Source organism: Myxocyprinus asiaticus, chromosome 18 (assembly GCF_019703515.2).
Source record: "Myxocyprinus asiaticus isolate MX2 ecotype Aquarium Trade chromosome 18, UBuf_Myxa_2, whole genome shotgun sequence".
NCBI lineage: Eukaryota > Metazoa > Chordata > Actinopteri > Cypriniformes > Catostomidae > Myxocyprinus > Myxocyprinus asiaticus.
This window is the reverse complement of record NC_059361.1, coordinates 20523584-20547128: the sequence shown is the minus strand read 5'-3', so window position 1 is coordinate 20547128 and position 23545 is coordinate 20523584. Positions and strand designations below refer to the sequence as shown.

Here is a 23545-nt window from a genome sequence, read left to right as displayed (position 1 = left end):
CTTTTTCGAACTAGTCGTAGGCCGTTCGCCCGATTGGAACCAAACCAGTGCAGAAACATTCTCTGGATTCCCAAAATGAAAAGTTATCAAAGGAATTGTAAAATTGTAATTTATTGTCAAATGGTATGCCAAAACGTTCATAATGGGTGTGGCCACTTTTACTAAAATGGTTATAACTCTTGAACAGATTGAGATATTATCACCAAATTTGGTATACTTATGAATGAGGTCATTCTGAGGACACAGAATATTACGCACCTCTGCCTCTTGGTGGCGCTATAATGGTTAAAAACAAAAATGGCTCTAACTGTGGAAACGTTGGTCCGATCGACTTGAAATTTTGCATGCAATTTATTTGTCCAAGGTGTCATCAAGGTCTATGAGGACAGTCGCATATTTTGAAAAAACATGGCCGCCATCGACCAATCAGCTTTCAGCAGCTTTTATGTATAATTTGGCATCCACTGGATCATTTCTGTCAATTCTGATTATTTGGTTATTTCTTCTCATGTGCTTGGACCCCGATGATTGCCGCTTGCGGCTATATTTTATCCTTAATTTTAATCCTTTTAAAAGGAATTAGATAATTTATTCATTTAATAATAGTAGAGAATTTAAAGTATTTTGGGGGTTAAGGCTTATGAGAAATGCCAAAGTGAAACTGAGATGCCCTACTTTACTGTAAATGAAGTTGTCATAGTTCATTAAATATTGACCTTGTAGAAAGGGCTGAAGGTGAGGATTTAGTTTCCTGAATTATAAAGCTAGCTGAACATTTCCTATAAATACAGCATTTTGCACTCAGAACTATAAACCACAAGATACCTTAAACTCTTTTGAAAGTTTATTTCAATTTTGAATATTTCCATGGCACCAGTTACAAGAGACTTATCAGTGAAACAATTTCTTTGACCATTTTGCATGGAAGGTTTCCTACAGGACAAAGATGATTTTGGAATGAATCTGACTTAACAGGAACTGCATTTGGCACATACATTTTTATATATTTGATATAAGGAACTAAAAGTCAACCTCCAGTCCAGATGCAGATTACAGAAAGACATGCCCAAAGACATCTATGCAAAAACAAATGTTCATGTATATGGTGTTGGCAGAGTGACAAAAGCACAGTACAGTAAGATAAACGTTAACGGCACTAATATTTATTGAATTTTAGCGCGGCATGGGATATGACCGCAAAGGTTCACGTAAAGTCAGATTTTTCCAAATAATTAGGGAATCTACATAAGGAGCAATGCATTCATTCTGATAAGTACCTGGGTTTAATGAGAGAATAATGATCAGCAATAAACCCAGGCGGTCTGAGAGGTCCCACAGCTGCAGTCTAATGCTGTCATTGAGTGTCAGAGCCAGAACAAGTGGCTCTTGTACATTTGAACCCTTGTATCTTCTGTAAGCATCTCCTTTGTGAACCTAGAGAAAACCTTGGCCTTGCTTGGAATAAGTTGCCTGCTCAACTCACCAGTGTGTCACAATACAGCTCAACATCTTAAAAACCTGTTGAAGCTCATTGACCCCACCCATGGCCCTGACTTTACTTTGCTTAAATGAGTTCACATTTATAGAGTGTGCTGTTCAAAATTGTTCATAATAAACATTAACTTTATTTTGACTAGACTATATAGTAAATGTGAACTCATTTAAGCAAAGTGACATCAGTTCTGGTGGGGGGGCATGCACATCAACAGGTTTTAATTAAAGAACAGTGGCCAGTCAATAACATGATTTCAAAATTGCAGACCAATATTTAACTACCACATTTTTTATGTTAAAACCACCATCTTTAATAGGCTCACATTTGAGCTGGATCACTTGAAGCCATAACATTTTGTACTTGGTGTCAGACTATATATTTTAAGCTAGTGAAGTACTTTGTCTGCAGTGTAATACTCCTGAAAATCTACTTTTCATTTGATAAGTGTAATGGCAGGTGTTCAACTCCACATCAATGCAGCTCCTCCTATGCTTAACATTGCAGCACTTAAGCATAAAAAATCCTTTACTGGTTTACAAAGACCTTATAAAATAACCCATTTTGTTGACTAATGAAATGATGAACCAATTTAGCTGACAACTGTCCTTTAAAGGACCAGTGCATTCGTCACAGTCAAACCTGGCCATATAGTATAGTATATGTAAACTTTCTAGAGCCAAAAGTAGAGGCTCACAAGGTCACAAAGTAGTGACTGCCCTTGATCTATGTGTCTAGGAAGGAGCCTGTGTAGCTTGCAGCTTTTCTCTGTGGAACTTGTGCAATAACACCTCAAGAACAAAGAGAACCATAGAACTCTGGAAGTTCAGAATCAAAACACAATGACAAGTAGTTACAATGAGTATAAAATGTAGCAAATTTTTGGAAATGATCATCATAAAAAATGAACAATTTTGTGTCTTTAACTCAAATTAAATGTATTTGTTCCTTACTTCTTACAGATCATCAGGTAGTCCGACTTGCTACACAACAGCACAAACAATCAAAAAGATCACTCATCCTTTTCGATAATTCAACAGGTTATTGCTTATTGAATGGTGTTGACATGCAGGACTGAGGCTACATAATGCTGTCAGTGAGTAAAATTTAATAAAATCTTCTATTCTCTTAATTTTTGAAATCTTTTTATTTTATTTTAAAATCTTTGTGTTCAGCATTAGAAAGAAAGTCATAAACATCTGGGATTGCATGAGGGTGAGTAAATGATAAGAGAATTTTCATTTTTGGGTGAACTAACCCTTTAATTTGATTTTCTAAATCAATAATATCCAACCTCAATGGTATGCTAGTAGCAACTGTTGTCTTGTTGTACTATGAAAACAACCCTTTAATCAAGTTCTCCAAAAAAATGTAAATAGACCTAAGCCACCACAATGCTATTAATAATTTGGAACATCAGAGATGTTAAAAATGCATGCATGGATACTTCAAAGTAAGAGACATGCATAACTCTAATGCCTCTCAAATTCCTTCCTAGAATTTAACTACACCTTATCCGTGTTTTCCATGGGTTAGAGGTTTCATACAATTTGTTGCAACAGTGTTCCATGCATCTCATGTTTGTTTTAGGTGAAATAGGTTATCAAATACTAATCAAACACATTAGCTGGCTGATTAGCAGTATTGCAGTCTGGCTAAACACAGCCCCTTCCTAAAACACATTTCAGCCACTGTTGATTGCAGATTTACACCGTGGTAATTTCTCAGAAGGTAGCTAATCATTTGTTGCATTTGGTGGAAAGAGGTATGCTAATTTTAAATAACCATACCAGAAGAGTACAACCAATCTGTGTGAGCTGCCAAAAACTAATACTAAAGGCAAAAGCTGCTGTGACAATTATTGTAATTTATTGTAGTGTGAATTCCAATGTAAGCCCTAAAATATCATCACCCTTCCAACATCTTTACTACTGTCATTACCACTGCCTATGCATTCCTTGTTTCTCAATCCCAGTCTCTTTCACTCTACACAAAAATATTAAGTCTTTTCTTGTGTGTTCAGTATTCTCAGTTTTTCTCTTTCCCATACACACACAAAAACAATAGCACTTTCAAAGGGGCAGACATAAGATAATCTTGTATTTGCAGAAATAAACAATCCCTGTCCAACTGGCATGTCACTGGAAGAATAATTTCTGTCTTCAAATAAATTACTAAATACATCATAGACAAATCAGGATATGGTGTACTAAAGACTAATCCTGGACTTCAGGTACATATTGCCAGTAACACTGATTGTAAAAAAAAAAAGAAAAAAAAAAAGAGCACATACACAAACATACACAGGCAGCCTTTTGGCTAAACTGAGTGTAAAGCAATCAATATTGCTTAAATGCAGGGTCTTTACCAATATACAAAGCACAGGGACATCCAAACTCGATACAGTTTACTCATTGCTGGTTAAGTGACAGAATTGGACATGTGTTGTGGATCTGGATAAAAATCTTTCTTATGTCTCCCTTGGCAGAAACACCATAAATTCTAGACCTCATCTGAAACACAGAGCTAAAAAAGGTATAATTTAATCTTTAATAACAAAATAACATTTCTGTTTTGTTAAAATATACATGGAAAACTGTCAATATATTAGGAAACTAACTACTTTTGTACAAAAAGTACAGCATTGTTATTGTAATGAAGAGTAATTATAGCATGGTATCCACATAGTACAAACTTAAGAGCAAGGTTGATATGGAATTAAAAAAAAAAAAAAAAAAATTATTTATATAATGGGACATCTTTCGATTTAGAAAGACTCAGGATGAATGAAATTAATAATAATAATAATAATAATAATAATAATAATAATAAATGCACATCCTCAGGAAAATCAATAAATGGATGTACTTGTTTCTTTAAATCAAAACCTTACAGTATTGCACATCTATCTAGACAGGTTCTATTGGTGCTAGTTGCTTTTAAATCAACCATGAATACTTTAACAGATATTGACACTATTGGGTCACATGACAGTACACAATTTATACCGATTAATTTTTCTGTATCCATTAGAAAGAACCTTTTAAAATTATTTCTACTTCACAGCTTCCTACCGCCTACACAATTAGTATATTTTTAAAACATATTTGACACCCTAAGAATCAAGTCACCGAACACAGAACTCAAAAGTACCCATCGTTTTTATTCAATTAAACATTTTTTCACACTTGCCTCCAGTCTCACTTCTGAAATAACTTGCTCATTCTTACATTACATATACAGTAACCCTCTTCTGATCTGATCATCAATTTGGTAAATTATAGCAGCCTTCAGAAAATTACTAAGAGTTAAATGATGGATTAATGATGGATATGAATTATGCATAAACTCCATTTTCCACCATTTTTCAGATTCTCCTGCTTTCCAGTCCTACCATACTGTGCCAACAAGCCTTGCCATCTTACTGCACTTAATACATCACATTCTTAGAGACTTTAATAATCATTATTGTAAAATAAATATAAATGAAAGCAACGTTCTCTTGTTGCAACTAAATATTTCATCCCTATTTAACAATATAATTCAGTTCTTTAAATTTAATTTTTATTTATTTTTTATTTTTTTGAAAAAATAAAATACTTGAAATGACCTGAAATCCAGAAAAAATTGTAAAGTAATGAAAAGTTTTTGTAAAAAAAATTAATAATAATAATAATAAAGTAAAAGAGGAAGGTCAAAAATGTGTAAAAATGCAAAAAGAGAAAAAGGGGAGAAAGAACTGAAAGTGGATGAGAAGAGGAGCTGTGGGACTGATGGTCCACCACAAGTCAGCAGGAGTATCATAAAAGAAGCTGGGTTCATGGTTGGGACAGGTCGGTGCCCTCCGTCTCTCTCTCTCTCTCTCTCTCTCTCTCTCCATGTGTTTAGCTTCTTCTCAACCCCACGAGGGAGGCTTTACGTGCTTTATTGCCTCACTTTCACTTGTTAATGAGCAGCCCGCCCACCCAGCGGAGCTTGCAGGCAAACCACCGTCTGAGGGGACAAAAATATTCGTAATGGAACTGCTCAAACTCGGGGGTCTGGCGGATATCACGTAAAAATGCAATGTCAAGGTCGGACTCAGTAAGGATGATGAGGAGGAGGAGCAAGACAAAGAGGAGTCCAATGGTCACAAGGAGCAGACGGAGTACACTTAAAACAAACTTATTCACCTGTTCCGCCTCGCTGAGCGCGGCCTCCCCACCTCCCCTCAAGGGGGCTGCCACCCGACTGTCCGCTCCCAACTCGGCCACATTGCCCACACTGGGCGTTCCCGCCTCCGACTCTTTCTCCTCCTCTATGCTGCAGGGGGCGCCATTTATCTGTCGTGAGACAGCCAGCTCCAGGCTGTGCTCGGCCACTGGCGTTGGCAGCACACTGTCTGATGGACTGTAGGTCTCGTCCGAGATGACTGCTGTCCTGTCACCGGAATCCGTAACCTGACTACGCGAACGTGGGATGAAGGATTCGCCATGGGACACCGAGCGCACGGGAGTGGAGTGCGCACTATCCCGTAAGGATTCCAAGCCTGGGCAGCAGAAAGGGAAAAAGGGAAAGAGACAAAGCACACAATTTAAGCAGAGCAGACAGATCTTTAGAGGCAGATGGGGGGGTGGGTTCAGTTTAAACATCTTGAGTGGCTTCATTTTAAGAGGATTTTGCCACAGTAAGAGAGCACAGAGTCCCATTTCATTGCAAAGTGAAAATGCTGCAAATATTCCATATAAATCATTGTGCTTAAATTTTTGCATAACCTTTTCCTCAAGGAACTCAAAGTCAGCACAGCCGAGAATCAGATGAGCTTTTGCGAAGCTTTAGATTCTTGAGTGTGTCATTGCAGATATGTTACATCTCTATTCTAATGTGAAGGGATTAGGATTTCTTCTTTTAAATGATGTGACATTTTACAGCTCAACCAAAGGCTTCTTGTTCATAATTTTAAACACCCTTCTGAAGAGAAAAATGGTCAAAGTAGACATGAAAGCACTTCTGCATTTGTGCACAAAACTATTCAAGGCAGAAATCAGCTCTCATTTCATTGGGTTTAAAGAGCCCTGTAATTTAGCTATTCAGGTATTACTTATTGATAAAAATGTGTTCTGCTTTTCAAGTTTCAATAATAGACAAATACAGTATTCTTTAATTGCAAACTAAATAGTTGCACTTTGTGTCAACATTCAGTACATTCACATGAGCAGATATAATCGATCTACAGGAGGTTTTTGTGAAGTCGAGCAACAGTCTTTATTTGTCTAGGTATCCTCTGTCTTTTGGAGCAAGGGCAAAACACAGAGGCTAGTTGTGGTCCAATTAACATGTCACGTATACACGACAAAGCCGAGCTACTGTGCAATCGCATTATCTAGGTACATTAGTATGAGTTTGCAAAAATCGGACTGGTATGATTTCATTCGGACAAAAGCATTTACATGACATTAGAAAAAGACAATTTTATTTTAGTCCTACTGAAATGGAACTTTTAAAGTGCATGGAAACTTACTTATTGAAAGCATTGTGTTAAACAATCACAGCTGGAAAAACTATAGCCAAAGGGTTCTTGTTGTGAAACCGTGCTGTTCTGTGTTGATTACGGTCTCTTTTTCCAATGTGGTGCTTGAATTTATGTAAAAAATACATCAGTTGGTGGCGGCGTGAGCGGAAAACATTGGAGCGAGATGCGCTATTGATGATGCACATTCCAGTTTTTAAGACTGCTTTTTCCCCTGGTTCTTATTCTGCTAAAGAACAGGAATGATATGTCCCATGTCAGGAAAAGATATGCAAAGAGAAAAAGGCGAGAGGTTTACCATAATTTGCTGAGGGGTTGTACATGCCACCGGACACGAACACACAGAAAGGTAAAAGTTCCAAAACTAGCTAAAAAATGACATTAGTTGACAAAATATTATACAAGTAATATAATGATATATTATATGAATTTAATGAGCTAGCTAGCGTACAGCTGTGGAAAAATTAAGAGACCACTGCAAAATTATCAGTTTCTCTGCATCTACTATTTATAGGTATGTGTTTGAGTAAAATGACATTTTTTTGTTTTATTCAGTAAAGTACTGACAACATTTCTCCCAAATTCCAAATAAACATATTGTTATTTAGAGCATTTATTTGCAGAAAATGACAACTGGTCAAAATAACAAAAAATTCAGATCTTGAATAATGCAAAGAAAACAAGTTCATATTTATTTATAAACAACACAATACTAATGTTCAAACTTAGGAAGAGTTCAGAAATCAATATTTGGTGGAATAACCCTGATTTTCAATCACAGCTTTCATGCGTCTTGGCATGCTCTCTACCAGTCTTTCACATTGCTGTTGGGTGACTTTATGCCACTTCTGGCGCAAAAATTTTAGCAGCTCGGCTTTGTTTGATGGCTTGTGGCCATCCATCTTCCTCTTGATCACATTCCAGAGGTTTTCAATGGGGTTCAGGTCTGGAGATTGGGCTGGCCATGATGGTCTTGATCCGGTGTCCTTCATCCTCACCTTGACTGACCTGACTGTGTGGCATGGAGCATTATCCTGCTGGAAAAAACAATCCTCAGAGTTGGGGAACATTGTCAGAGCAGAAGGAAGCAAGTTTTCTTCCAGGATAACCTTGTACATGGCTTAATTCAGGCGTCCTTCACAAAGACAAATCTGCCCGATTCCAGCCTTGCTGAAGCAGATCATCACAGATCATCACCGATCCTATGAATATGAACTTGTTTCCTTTGCATTATTCAAGGTCTGAAAACACTGCATCTTTTTTATTATTTTGACCAGTTGTCATTTTCTGCAAATAAATGCTCTAAATGACAATATTTTTATTTGGAATTTATGAGTAATGTTGTCAGTACTTTATAGAATAAAACAAAAATGTTCATTTTACTCAAACACATACATATAAATAGTAAATCCAGAGAAACTGATCATTTTGCAGTGGTCTCTTAATTGTTTCCAGAGCTGTATACCTCTCAGACAAAAAAAAAAGTGTGTAGAAAAATAATGTACTACACTAGAAAATAAACCAAACATACACATTTTTTTAAATAAAAATTTAATAACCTCATAATAGTGAACTTTCCCAATGCCAAAGTAACTCATTTGTATCTAGGTAGCTGGCAGATTGACAATCATGAGTCGCCACATACTAAAGTCATTCCAACAGCACGGTTGAGCACAGTTAGCTAACCATACCGAGGAGTCCGGGCCGAGATGGGGTTGCAATCGTGCCGTGCCGAACTGTGCTCAAGTATAAATGCTACTGGAACCGTACCTCACAGTGCTAAGAACCATTGGCCTGATGGTGGAAAAGCAGCTTATGTGAACGCTTCAGTAACTGGTGATTGAATTTTCTTTAGCAGCAATCACCTCCACCAGACATGCTGCTCAGACTTAGACATTAGATTCGAGAAATATTAGGCCATTCCTTCCAACAAAACTTTTTCTTTTCATTGATATATGGTGTTACTTGCTGGTTCAGCTCTCTTCAGGTCATGCCACAGCATTTCAACGGAACTGAGGTCTAGACACAAGTTTCCTTCAGTGTAATTCCATGGATTCCTTTGTTGATTTGTCTGTAGAGTAAAATGCCTTGCATCACCCAACTTAACCTTGAGGTGATAAATGGCTTCTCTGATATTATGATGCTCCCTCCACCATACTTCACAGTTGGGATGATGTTGTAGTTTTGTTATGCAGTCCTCCAAACATTGTGTTAAGCATTTCCGCCATTTCCGGGAAATATGAAATGTGATATCTGCAGGTTCTTTTATCCCAAAGTTTTGTTAACTCAAGGTTTTTTTTTTTTCAACTTGCTGTATGCCCGTTTCCCTCTGGCCTTATCTTTGCCAGACAGCTATTCCTTAGAAGAGTAGCAACAGTACTGCATGTCTTACATTTATAGACTGCTGACTGAAGTACATCCAGGCCATTAGAAACGCTTCTGAAATCTTCCAACTTTGTGCATCTCTACAGTTCAGTTCAGGTCATCTGAAATTTATTTTGATCAGAGCATAAGAAGAGCCCTTTCTTGAGAAGAACACACTTTGTCAGTAACCAAACTTTGTGTGCCTTTTCTTTATTGGGCAGTTCGCACCTCTAATCTCATCTCATGTGATTGGAAACCCTGATTGGAAATCCAATTTCATCAGAAAAATATCAACTGAAACAGACTTTTAGTTAAACCTAATAAACAAAAGGCAAACCTTTACAGCCCAAAAATGCAATTGTCCATCATTCTGTCAACATCAATGGTCTACCATAAAAAAACTGATGCAAAATGGAAAGCAATTTAAAATTAAAGCTCATTCAAGCATGTAAAATGCAACAAACACACATTTACCTAAAGGTGTGCTGGGCATTCCATTAGGAGGTGAAGTCATAGGCAAAGGTGATGCCCCATGCTTGTCCTGCTGCCCGGTGAGGGCTGGGTAAAGAGGCAGCACACCAAGGGCCTTACCCAGCATACGAGGCCCCAAACTCAGCACCCGTACCTTTACATCTCGATAGCAGTGGTTGATCATGCGCAGGTGAACGTTCACCCGCGTGGTGATGCGGATTAGGCACTTTACCATGCTTGGCTCCAAAAGCAAGTAACTGCAGCTGGTGTAGTTTTTAGAGAATGTGCGAACAAGTACAAACCCTGTTACCGGTGCCCTCTTTCCACCCTGGGCTGCTGGTTAAAGAATTGGCTGTGCTGGTAAAGGTAACTGGTAGCACACAGCACAAAATAGGCACCCCAAGACAGCAATGATTCAACCCCACCCAGGCTGGAATGGCCCCTCACCTCCTCCCTCCCACAGCCAGTGACTTAAATGGAGAGAAAGGCCCTGTCTATTTTCAGAGTTGGGTATTAATACTCCTTGAAGACTCACAGTCAGCACATGAAGAATAGTTGACTTTATCCTCCCCAGCTCTCTGAGACATCTGCACTAACAAGCTCTTTACAACATCTGAAGGTGATCTCTACTGAGTTAAAAAAAAGTGGCCAGAGTGGCCAGAGATTCAACTACGCCTTATCTTCGTACAGTGCAAACTCAGTTGTAGCCTTTACTCTGTTGTGATGCTTGTGATGAATGCTAGACCTATCAGATGAAAACCTGAATGAGGGGGGTGGACAGAGGGACACTGGTAAGCCTTGAAATGGGTGGGACAAGATGGCACTGCTGGTGCCACAGGGCAGCGTATAGTACTAACTGTACAAAGCTGGCACAGAAATAGAATGGCCTGACTGACAGGGACACCTGCAACTCCACTCTCATAAGAGAGGACTCAGTCAGCTTCAGATACTGCCTGTGGTTAATGTATATGTTTACAGTATGTGTGCAAAACAATTATTATAATTATTAATTATTTTATAATTACTATGCATGCAGATTTTATGACTTCATATTAATTGAAAAACTACAGGGAATATTTGTATGTTTAAAAAGTTATTTGTCACAACGCAGGACAATTTAAAGGAACAGCAACCGAAAATCATGCAATCGAAAAGGGTGAAAAACATAAAAGAAATGGTGACCAGTTACAAGATCTAAAATATACACTTTCCCATATGCATATTTATATAAATTTTAATGTAAAATCTTAATGAAAATGAAAAGTTCATGTCCATGATTTTTGTCAAATATCTAAAGAAAATTAGCTGCACAAGCATTCCCTGAATGTGGTATTTTAGCTGAAGTTTTAACTTAGTTTTCTAGTTTTTGCAACTACTTGAGCAACTTTAAATGGTTTTTGTTATATTATAGATAAGGCACTTTTTACATGCAAGTCTATATTGTAGGTTGGCCATTTACCCACAGCATTTTGATAATATTCCAAACCATTCAGTACATGGACATTTAATGTTACATTTACTATAGTTTCAGGGTTTTGGTATTTCATTGTGAATAGAGCTGGACTCAGGTAAATGGGTTGAACTGGACTCTCACCTTCCATGATGGATATGTGTACGGCTCTCCGGCGGGTGCGCGGTACACTGCTAAGTCGTGGCCCATGAGTGATGGACGGACAGCTTCTGCTAGGCACCAGGCCAGCTCTGTGACCACATAAACACACTATAGTACAGTATCAACAACACCCTGATTTATTTCATTACAGTATGCCCTACACATACAAGCATCAATCAGGAGGGCTTAACTTACACACGTGTAAAACACACACATGACATCTCCACCCAAGACCCTGACCCACTGTAGGCAATTACACAGTGAACACAGCCAATACAAATGAGAACTGATGCATACCTGTGTATTTCTGGAGGTTCCCGTTTAATTTTTGCACTATGCTCCATGACCTCTTTGGCTACTCTTCCACTGCAATAAAACCAAAACAATGGGTCTCATTTACTATCAGTGATTTATCAATACATTTATCAATAATTTATCAGTACATCTTCACATAATTTGTTTTCAAAACTTAGCCCTTTAAGCTGAGGGTGTTTTTAAAGATTTCCTGTTTCAGTGGCATACACAAAATTAAAGGCTTATAACTTGGAAAAAAACAAAACAAAAAACAAGCAGGGTCAAGTGTTTGGTATCATTTTAAAGAAAACTTTTTTTTTTTTTTTATGTTATAGATTATGATAAATTCTGAGAATATCAGCCTAAGACACTGCTGAAGAATCATAAAAAGAAACATGAGCCAAAAATAAACTTTTTGTTCTAATTTTTCTGAAATTACATAATATACATCTCAGGGTGTAAATAAGGTAGCTCCAAAAAGCTTTTGTTTTATTCCCAATCATGTAAACTGAAACTGAGTAAAATTTTGTGTTGATATGACAAAGCAATCAAAAGTTATAGCATTTAAGATGTAATTTATCCTAGTCTCCTAAAACATCTCCGAGTGTCCAAAAGAATCTCCAAGAAAATAAAACACAATAAATGTACATAAGAACTATTTACGCATGCAAATACAATGACTAAAGGTATGCCCTCTCTCCAAAGCATGCAGGCATGAGTAACTAATTCAGTTCCATTATTGAGTCTGTGTCATGTACTTGGTGCCATCTCCTAGTGGCCACATGTAATTAGAGTGAACGATCCTCTCTGATCATATTTGGATGACTTCCACCTCTGGTTGTAGCAATCTGAATCCTAATACGATTGGTTAAGGGTTCCATGATGCTGGACAACATACCTCATAATTTCCGTTGAAGTCATCTGATCCAGGAATGTGTTTTTAGCCAGATAGCACATTATGTGCTGTGTGGGCATTGTGCTTTGTGTGGATTATCTAATGATCCATGCATCAGAATACGTTGTGAATAAAGATTCATTTTAAAGATAATTCGCCTCCTATAAAAATGGTATGTGATATTTTATATTCCATTTAATTCTTAAAATTATAAGCAAAAATGCAGCATAAAAGCAATACCTGTTTGCATGTATCATGTATGTCAAAGACATATACTTAGCTATTACTCGCTACATTTTAGACTGGTATTTTACTCATTGAGAGCTTTCCAATGACATATGACACATGGCTGTTTGATCAGTTTGATGTTTTTGCTGATTACAATAAAATGTGCAGTGCAAAATTATTGATAAATTATCAAAACAGAACACTTCTGATTTGTCTGCAAATTTCAAAGCACTTGTTCAGTTTTGGTCATAATGCCTACATGCATTGTAAAATACAGCTTCTAAGCTTTAAAACGATAACTCTTTTGTGTTGGTCAAGCGTGTAGTTATTAATATTTTCATAATAATTTTTTTCTTGGTGGGCCTGCCAGCGGGTGCATCCAAGATTTAAGAGTTTTAAGATAAAAACTTTTAAATGGAAATTGTTTGGGTGTGTATTGTTCTAATTACTAACTGTAGGCATGCGCTTCCTCATTAAGAATAATCTGGATTCATCAACATCAGAAAGAGGTTAGAACAAATGTATGTGCGTTTGCACTGGTTGAATCTGGCAGAAATTTTGTGTGAGCAAACAACGGGACAATATGAGGATTCACATTTTACAGAAAAACGTTTTAGGCCACATCCACACTTATATGTTTTCAGTTGAAGACACGTTGATTTAGCTACGTCTACGCCTCTCACCCACACTGGAACAGCGTTCTCCACTGAAAACTCTCTCAAGTACTGCATACTTTGGAAAATACTAGGAAGCAGAAAACAGAGTTTTCAACTTAAAACACATTAGTGTGGACATGTCTTAACTTTCACAGCCAGAGCGAAACTTTGCCCACTTTAAATTGATTGAGAAATTTTTGGCCAGAAACCAACTAAAACCACGCTTCATTTATCAAAATCAACCTGAAGAAAATTGCTGAACAGTTGAGGATAAAATAGCAACCGCTTCCAACCATGTTAAAATCCTCTCATCCGCTCACGTTTTCTGTGGGAACTGTGTTTCCTGTAACTTTGAGCAATGGTGACCACTACGACTAGAGTCTATGAAGCTTAGGAATTAGATTAACCTTATTGAGCCACCTCTCCTAACTCAATCTGTGTCTCTCAGTCTGTGACTGAACTCTCTCCAACAGAGACCTTAAATGCCTTAAATCCTGCCTGTCTCCTTGCAAAGGAGTGAAGATATAACTGTTATCAATTTCCAAATGAGGTGTTTTTGTGTCTGTGAGCCCACTATAATAATTGATTGTGCTGTTTGTTTACTTACCCCAGTGGCTCCATTCATCTGTTACAATTGCCGTTATTAAATAAATGCTTGTGACTAAAAGGTGGCCTGAATACACAGCTACATCCGCAGCAAGTTTTGGTGCATTGGCTCTAAAAAAGCCACCTCAATGTGACTGTTACAAGGAAAGTAGGTTGTTTTTGGAGCACGGGGTCTGTCCTTCTGTGAGAGGCCCCTGAGGGTGCAGCAGGCATCTGTTGTGACCCGAACTGTGCCTGTCTGTCCACACTCACCTGTAGCGGAAACGACTGCCCTTGAAGAACAGGTTACTGCTGGACACCGTGCGAACCTGGCTCGACTTCTCCAACCTGAGGAGTGACAGAGAGGAATGGTTAAATTCAGAAGGACTTCAGAATGTGCACAAGAAAACACTGTTTTGTTTAAAACGTTTTGTTTTAGTTTTTTCGTAAACATACCAGAAAATGACTGATGACTCCAAGTGAAGTTAAAACAGATGTCATTCACAACTATGGACTTGTTCACTAACATTTGACAATCATAAAATGTCCAGTTACTTCATTTTGAGTAATATATCTATTGCTTTAGAAGCCGTATGTTAAAACTAAAAATTATGAGATTTGTGTTAAACTTTCTAGAGGTCATGGTTTATTTTTTCAATTATTATTATTATTGTTATGTTTAGATATATTATTATTATTGTATATTTACAATTGTATTTATGATTTAATTTTGACTACTAATTTAGAGTGATTTTTAAGTCACTGCCAAAGGGGTCGGTGGAACAAGTTGGAGGGAGTAAAATGTTTGGAATTAAATGGATTCTTTTGACCACTTATTTATTTTTATTATATTTTCATTTCATTTAAAGTATAGTTTGAATTTAGAAATATTTTTGCTTAAATTTTTTAGTGTTTCAATAAATGAATTACATTTGTCAAAATCAAAATCGACCAGTAGAATTGAAGTGCGTGCCAATACAATCACTGTTTTTACTAGCCATGATTTGTGTGTCAGTAGATGAAAATTATTAATAATAATTACGGCGCATACATCCAAATTCTGGTGAGAATCACATTTTCCATGTGTATAAAAGGAGCTTGTCGTTGTCATAGAAATATCCCTGACATTCAACAAGGATGCAGTTAATGCACAGAAGAGGGTAATTTTCAATTCTTCTAATTCATTGCATACAGTCCATTTACACTACCACATAAATCGTTGGTACTTGAGGGAACGGACTATATAAAAGGATGCAGACGTTGAATAACCGGAGAAGAACCTCAGAATTAAATGGTACTTGGTCATGCCTTTTGCATGTTGCGTGGGCAATTTTGCCAAACTCACTGGCGCCTGGACTTAGCGCATGCTTGTACGAAAATACCAAAACTTCATGGTCATGCCCATTGAGTTTGCGCTTATGACTTAAGGTATTGCCTTGCGCATAACGCTTGCACTATTAAAATAGGGCCCTTAAGGCCCAAAAAGCATATATAGGCAGCATGAAAGTAATCATACGACTCCAGTGGTTTAATCTATATCTTCAGAAGCGATATGATAGGTGTGGGTGAGAAATAGATCAATATTTAATTCCTTTTTTACTATAAATTCTCCTCCCTGCCCTGTAGGGGCAAAACGCATGAAGAATGTGAATCGCCCAAAACAAAAGAAGAAGAATATGAAAGTGGAGATTAATAGTAAAAAAGGACTGAAATATTGCTCTGTTTCTCACCCACACCTATCATTATCACTTCTAAAGATATGGATTTAACCATTTGAATGATTTGGATTACTTTTATGCTGCCTTTATATGCTTTTTGGACCTTCAAAGTTCTGGCCACCATTCACTTGCATTGTGAGGACCTACAAAGCTGAAATATTCTTCTAAAAATCTTAGTTTGTGTTCAGCAGAAGAAAGAAAGTCATACACAACTGGGAGTGAGAAAATGATGAGAACTTTCTTTTTTGGGTGAACTATCCCTTAAAGTATCAAAATACTTTGTCCCCACTTTATTCTGTATTTGCAATTATAAATAAAAGGTACTTCATCTCAGTGATTAAGTATTTAATTCAATGGATTTTACAAAAAAGGATTTATCATGCGATTATTTAATATACTGTATATAGCCATTTTAATTTCCAGCAAATATAACTACTGTATGTCTATATACAGTATACTGTTATTGTGATAAATTACTCAAACCGTGATTTTAACCTACCCCTAATGATATTCTGCTAAAAGAAGTTTTGTTTCTAAAGCTTGTACACTCTTTGTCTAAACCTTGTAATGAAACCGCAGGCAGAGCTTAAGTGTTTTTGCTCAGTCAGCCTCTGGAGAATGTTTTGCTCAGGCTTTTCATCACCAAGTGTGGAATCTCCTTTTCCCAAATACAGCCTTTGTGCAACATAAAACCCACTTTTCAATTATCATCTGGCTTCAACTGCCACAAATTCCACTTCTCTGGGGAAATTTAACTATGACTACAAATTGCTCTTTACTTCAGAGGAATGAATTCAGTTGGACTTGGAATGCAATGTAGATTCAGTCTTCATACAGCTGTGAGCACTTTGCCAATTCAGTGATTACACTATCCTATTCACTTTAAATAAGCTTTCCCACACTTCAGAATGAGTGCTGAAACAGACTCTCGTTCCAAAGGTGTCACCTTGGTCAGCCAAAATCATTCATCACAAACCGATGAAGACGAATATCAGTGGTGACTCCACAGTGTTGTGAAACTGGCCTCTCTTTTTAGAAACCTGGCCTGCTCATCCGTACCACTGCAGTCCGTCTTGTGCTGCTGTGAACACTTCCCATGGAGTGGGCAAGGACACGTTCAATCAGCCGTGACTGAAATGGGCATGGGCGTCCCTCTGGATGAGCAGGAAGAATGCTCAACCTCATGTGTCACATTGCTCACTCACTAAAGGTCATTCTGGACACGTGGCTCTTCCATTAGGTGACCCCCTGTGCGGTTACAACCCAATGACGGTATCTAGACACAAGTGCCGAGACCAGTAGTTGCATTATTAGTTGCAAATTAGCTTACTTAGCAGTCTTAAATATCACACCTTGGGGAGAGGAAATGACAGTGCTGGCAATTTGGAAGACCTAAAAAAGGGACACACTATTGCTAGAACTTGTTTATTGTCAGAAGCATCTCAAGTCAGAGTTGTTGCAAAGAAGGTAACTCACTTGCTCACAACATACAGTATATACAGTATAAGAGCTGTTGGCTCATGGGAACCTGGGCTCAAAGCCGGCCTGGGTCATGTCCGGGTCCGGCACAATTCTGTTCCCCTCTCTCTTTCCCACTTTCCTTTTATCCTGTATTGTCCTCTATATAAAAGGCTAAAATTCACAAAAATAAAATAAAAATGAAGCATCTCACTTTTCTAATCAAGCAAATATGCCTCGAAAGTAAGTAAAAGACACCTTGAAACTCACTTGTAGAAGGCTTGATTTTCAACACCGCATTTCCAAAGGTGCTTGCAGGCCTCTGGTGTTGGTGCAAAGTATGTCAAGATGATCTTTTTGTCCTGAGCATAAAAGATAGTCATTAAAAGTGCACTGATACAGCACTGTCATTAAAAAATATTATTAAATGTACTCAGATTGTGTATTCGTTATCATAGAAGACTTTAGCAATTAGTAATTCCATTCAACTCTTTTTTGAGTTGCATAATTAATGCTCTCACCTCCTTCTGATTTGCATATATATGGAATGTCTTTCCCTCAAACTTCAGTTTGGTCACCTCGTTCCTGTACAAGGAGGAGGATTTATAGAACAACAAAAAGAGGCATTGTGTTCATGAATATTTTACAAAACTACAATTATTAGACAAACACAGCAAATATAAAATGAATATTTTCCCATCATTTACTCACCCTCATGCCATCCTGGATGTGTATGACTTTCTTTCTTCTGCAGACAATATATATATATATATATAAAATATCATTAATTCCTTTTTTACTCTAAATCTCCACTTTCACTTTCCCTTTTACATCTGAAAGTCACATGTGGTGCCTGTTTAGTGGAGATTTAGAGTAAAAAAAGGACTGAAATATTGATCTGTTTCTCACCCACACCTATCATTTAGCTTCTGAAGACATGGATTTAACCACTACAGTCATATGGATTACTTTTATGCTGCCTTTTTGTGCTTTTTGGAGCTTCAAAGGTCTAGCCACCATTCAATTGCATTGTATGAACCTACAGATCTGAGATATGTTTCTATAAATCTTCATTTGTGTTCAGCAGAAGAAAGAAAGTCATACATCTGGGATGGCATGAGGGTGAGAAAATGATGAGGCAATTTTCATTTGATCTATCCCTTTATATTCACATTTTTTAAATTAAAGTCCATAAAAAGTTTTAAACATCTTAAATGGTATACAACAAATCTCAATTATCATTTTCAGTGGTCTTAAAATTTGGGGACAGAAAGACAGGAGACAATTAATGTAGATTCAGGGCTGCACAATTAATTAAAATAAAATCGAAATCACGGTATGGTTCTAGTGTGATTATGAAACCACAAAAGTTGGCATTGTTCTAACTCATACTCCAGCATGCTGGTGGCTCATGATTCAGAGCTGTCAGCAGTTTTAGAGCGCTTCACAATCAGTAAGTGCGTTTATATTCTTAACAACACTGACAACTACCAAAAATCAACTAATTTTATTGTTTCAGGTATTAAAAAGCCTTAAAGTACATTTTTTATTTTTTTTTTTAAACTGTGCAACAACCCTGCAATAGCATGAGAGACAATAGAGCTCTGTTGTTTTTTCTTGCAAATAGAGACAGAGAAGATTTTTAAATGTTTATCATGTTCAGGAATAAGGATCTGATCGTGGCCTTGATCAACTTTCAAGTAGATTTTTCCTACAATTTATGATGGTGTGGATTTTGATGTTGTGTATGTATGATGGTAATGACATTTTTCAGTTTTTGGTGAATTAGTCAGATTTTAACAATCTTAAAAATGAGTTTATGAAAATGAATAAAAGAAACACAATAATACATTTTTAATTAATAAAAGTAGTAATTTATCCTTTAGAACAAATTTTTTTTTTTCAATCCCTTAATTGAAGAATTGTCCTTATAACAATTCTGCTTTAATTGTGAAGTATATGTGCAATACAGATACAACAAAACCCAGAGATAGTGAGATAAACGACAGACAGCACAACGGTTCAACACTCTTTGTATGGACAGTCTGCACAGGCTTGTTGTGGCCAGCTGACTTTCAACATGTCCTCTGGATGGAGAGCTACTGAAGGATAATTGGACACCTGTCTGCTGTAACGGGCCCAGACAGTTGCAGATGGCCGGGAACATATAATACAATATAATAAAACCAGCTGTGGCTTGTATACTCAGAGCCCGTCTCTAGGCGAGAATGACTCATTTTCAGTCTCACAACGCATGTGTCTGTGTTTACTCAGCCCCTAAGATGTCAAAAGAAGTTCAGTGGGGAAAAAAGGCAAGTATTAGTCACTCACCATTTGAGGAAATGGACTCTCTTGTTCCCTTGAAGTACAACAAAACCGAACGGAGTGAAGGCAAGGAAAGCTGGGTTCCCAGAAACATCCTGTTATAAAAAGTGATAGTAGAGAACCACGTCAGCTTCACTTCTCAGTAGGAAGACTATCCAGTGAGCACAACAGCACAGCTTTCACACGGTTATTGTCAGGCTTATGATAAACGTACTTTCCCTTACGTTCAGCATCTAAAAGGCAGGTAGTTTGGGGCTTATGTACTGTGGAAACTACTGACAATAGCTTCTGGATCCAAGCTATACATGGGTTAGATAGCGCCATCAAACCTTGCACGGATGAGGATCCACACCGTATGTTTCAAGCATTTGTGCTTTCTGCAGGAACTTCAGTTCTGCTGTTTCTGGAGTCTGACCTCTGCAAAACACCAAAAACACAATCTATGTCATTCAGTGGTGAAACAATCAGCAAGAAATGAGTCTTAAAGTGAATGGCAGTTTTGTGGCTTTCAGTCAATGTCTGTTAGTTTTTAGGCCCTCTATATGCTAGTGTAAATCTTGACATTTAGCAGATATACACTTTTAAAATTTACAGGCTTTCATCTCTTCCGTCAGTCATTCTCTGGGAAAATGGAGCTTTGTTCTCTAGAATGAGAATGTCGCTCCCCCTGCCAGATGCAAATTATGGTTCATGGCTGTGACCTTCTGGCTATTATAAAGAAAGGGACGTGTAACCCTAACAAGACTGGCTGCCTGGTATTTCGACACAAATCAGAGAAGAAAAGCCACCCTTTTCATTGAGAAAAAGTGATGGCTCTCAGATTACAGGACTGACTTACTGGAACATTTTGTAAGATCTAAACTGCCTGCTTCGCTCTACATTACTGAAGATAGTTCCATAACAAGATTAATAGGGCTGCTCTCGTCATAGAACAGTCAAACCACCAGAGGGCAGCATTGCAAACAGTGTGTGCAGCAATCATACTCCAGATTGGTTAATCATTAGAGGTTTGTGCCAAGTACAGTAGGTCTAATATACCTGGAGATATATCCGTTTGTATCCCCATTCATTTCAAAGGCAGTTGCTCGGCTAGTGCATACAACCCTCTTAAGTATGCAACCTAGATGGTGCCATATTTCCTCATGGGCACTCTTTTACATTAATATATTTTTGAGCCAATTACTTGTCCTGTAAATGGCATGTGACTAATTACTCTATATTAGAACTACTGTATATTACAGCAGCAGACAAAGAAAAACTTACACGTATTACACGCTGTTAAAAACCTTCTAAGAAATCAGTCAATAGTGAAACATCTATAATATATTGACATTTTTGCACTTTAATAAAATTATAAGCCTCACATTTCTGCTTTTAAACCCTCCAAAAATTGACCCCATTCACTTCCATTGTAAGTGCCTCACTGTAACCTCAATTTGTGCTTCTTTTTTTTTTTTTAAGAAAAGGTTGTAACCAATATTATGACACAAATGCTGTCGATTGAGCTTAACTTCTATTGAACCCAGAATTTTCCTTTAAAGACCCTAATGAAATAAAAATTGGATTTTATAGCTTTCAGTCCATTTGTTAGTGTTGGAGCCATCTATATGCTAGCATCTTTCTTTTCTAGGAAAACTGACAAAAAATGCTAAGTAAATAGCCAAACTTCCTGTTTAAATCTGAAATATGTCAACTAGGGCTGGAAAACACTGAAAGGACCCTTAATAAAAATGTCACATTTTATCATTAAAAATCTGTCTTTGACATTCAGAACTACCAGAGACATACCACTTAATAGAAAGTGTTTTGAAAATAAAATGTAAGAAAAAAGGGAATAACAGAGAAAGGAGAGAAAGAGAGGGGGAAAAAAAAGATTCTAAAGAGCATTTTCATGATTCCCAAAAACATCCATTAAAAAAAAAAAAAAAAAAAAAAAAAAAATGGGAAAAAGTGTACACATACATTAACTCTGTCTTGTGAATCTCTGCAATATTTCGCTCCAGCTTCTCTGAGTGCTTGGGGAAGAACTGGAACTTGGAGCTGTAGCCCTCTGGATGCTTTCCTGGGTCATAGTCTCCTATCTCAGCTGCAAAGTAGACACAAAAATCAATCTTTCATCATGTATCCATTCATAGTTTTCCAATCTTAGCAATAAAGCAGTCACAAAAATCAATCTTTCATCATGCTACATTTACGCTCATTTCAGATGAGTTTTTGTAAACGTATGGGCAAACTATGTGTTGTCTTAAAGGGACAGTTCACCCAAAAATGAATGAATCATGTTGTTCAAATGCATGCGACTTACTTTCTTTCACAGAACACAAAAGGAGATGTTAGGCAGAATGTTTGCCTCAGTAATCATTTACATTCATTATATGGAAAAAAGATGGGATAGTGAGTAAATGATGACAGAATATTCATTTTTGGGTGAACTATCCCTTTAATTATTATGCTGATCTGTGAGATAAAGTGTTGGGAGCCATGTTCATTGGCTGTTTTTTATTTTATTTTTTTTATTGATTTTTGCAGACAGGATATGTTTTGTAATTTAGCATGTAAGTGTCTTTTAAACTAGTGATAGCTTCTTTTTTTGTAAGCCATTTGCTTCTGCTCTTGGTAACCATAGGCCTCCCAGACCACTGCTCTGCGCAGTAAGGTGATGGAACAGAACATCTTTAATTCAACAGCATCTTCCAAAACATGCCCCTGATCAGCCTGTCAAAGAACATTAGTGTGCATCTCACCCTCAAAGCCTGAACTTTCCCTTTTTCAAGTGACTGAACTTCACAAATCTCTACAGACTTCTATGAGCAAATGGCCAAGACACTACTTTGTGACATATAAAATATTTGTTTTAATTATGTGGGGCAGCCAATTAAAATCTGACATTTTTGGGCTAGAAAGTAATGCTGGCAAAGAAACGTGAATGTGAGCCAAACTGAATCTTTTTTGTTATTTTTCAGATATTCAAGCCAGCTGAAACAATTAAACCTAACAATACATTATCCACTCCAACAAAAAAATTATAACAATACAACACACATTCTTTAACATATCAGTACATACCATCACATATACAAGCAGAATACCCATACTGCTGCTTCCCAGCTTTATTAAATTGTACAAAGAAAAACTTTGTTTTAGAAGCACAGTATATTAACTATATGATCTCTTGAAGGTCACAGAAACAGAAGCTTTGCAACTTTTTTATTATGCAATCATTGATCTGGTGTGTGTGTGTGTGTGTGTGTGTTCCACAGTCCACTTGCTCGTTCTGCTTTACCTTGTAAGATGTAAGCCGCCAACATGGCCGCATCAGAGGTTTTGCAAAGGAGACGACCGTGGTACAGATCTCTCTTGATCTGCAGGAAGACGAGGTACCTGCAACCAATACATGATGTAAGAACATCAAGTCAAAAAGAGAGAGAAAAGACTTCATTTATGCCTTTATCCTCCACATTAGTATTTGAATATGGTTAATGGGAAAATCATTTACAAGGCTAAATATTCCACCATTTGTCTTTAATGAGGGACATGAATGTGCAACATGAAACACTACACTGTCATGGTAGGAAGAAAACAGCAAAAAATTATGTGGATTTTACAATCTCCAAAATTCGGAATATTTGTTTTTGATTTGGTTAAAATGCATTCTGTTTTCAGAGCAAAGATTCTTCTGAATTGAAAACAAGAATGTTGTTTTGGGAAAGGATGCGGTGTCTCTAAATTGGGAGAAGAAAGTCCTCAATACTCAAAAACTGTAGCACACACAAACTTCTGCCTCTTTGGGGTTAGCATCTGTTTCACAGTGCTATAATGTTACAAGGACAGATGCTACTTTTTAAATAATGCATTTTATAGATAATTAAATTATTATGGGAAGAAAAGAGTAAAATCAAAATATATTTAAACACTGAATGCTGAGGGAAAAAACATCA

The 23545-nt window shown here is 37.1% G+C and overlaps 1 protein-coding gene across 3 annotated transcripts in view; it reads right to left on the bottom strand.

Moving 5' to 3' along the window:
• Positions 1-837: 837 nt before the first annotated feature.
• LOC127455704 (FERM domain-containing protein 5) overlaps positions 838-23545 on the bottom strand; it is a 152401-nt gene continuing 129693 nt past the window's right edge. The window contains exons 5-15 of one of the 3 annotated variants that reach the window (XM_051723766.1): positions 22891-22988; positions 21570-21693; positions 19937-20024; positions 19614-19702; positions 17804-17867; positions 17553-17644; positions 14380-14454; positions 11746-11814; positions 11431-11537; positions 5665-6020; positions 838-5485 (exon numbers count right to left, since the gene is read on the bottom strand). In XM_051723766.1, the coding sequence (XP_051579726.1) occupies positions 5438-5485; positions 5665-6020; positions 11431-11537; positions 11746-11814; positions 14380-14454; positions 17553-17644; positions 17804-17867; positions 19614-19702; positions 19937-20024; positions 21570-21693; positions 22891-22988 (1210 nt within the window). In that variant the 3' untranslated portion in view covers positions 838-5437. Of the gene's footprint in view, positions 6021-11430; positions 11538-11745; positions 11815-14379; positions 14455-17552; positions 17645-17803; positions 17868-19613; positions 19703-19831; positions 19874-19936; positions 20025-21569; positions 21694-22890; positions 22989-23545 lie in introns of those variants that run through there. The other 2 variants (XM_051723765.1, XM_051723767.1) reach the window with 2 other exon arrangements.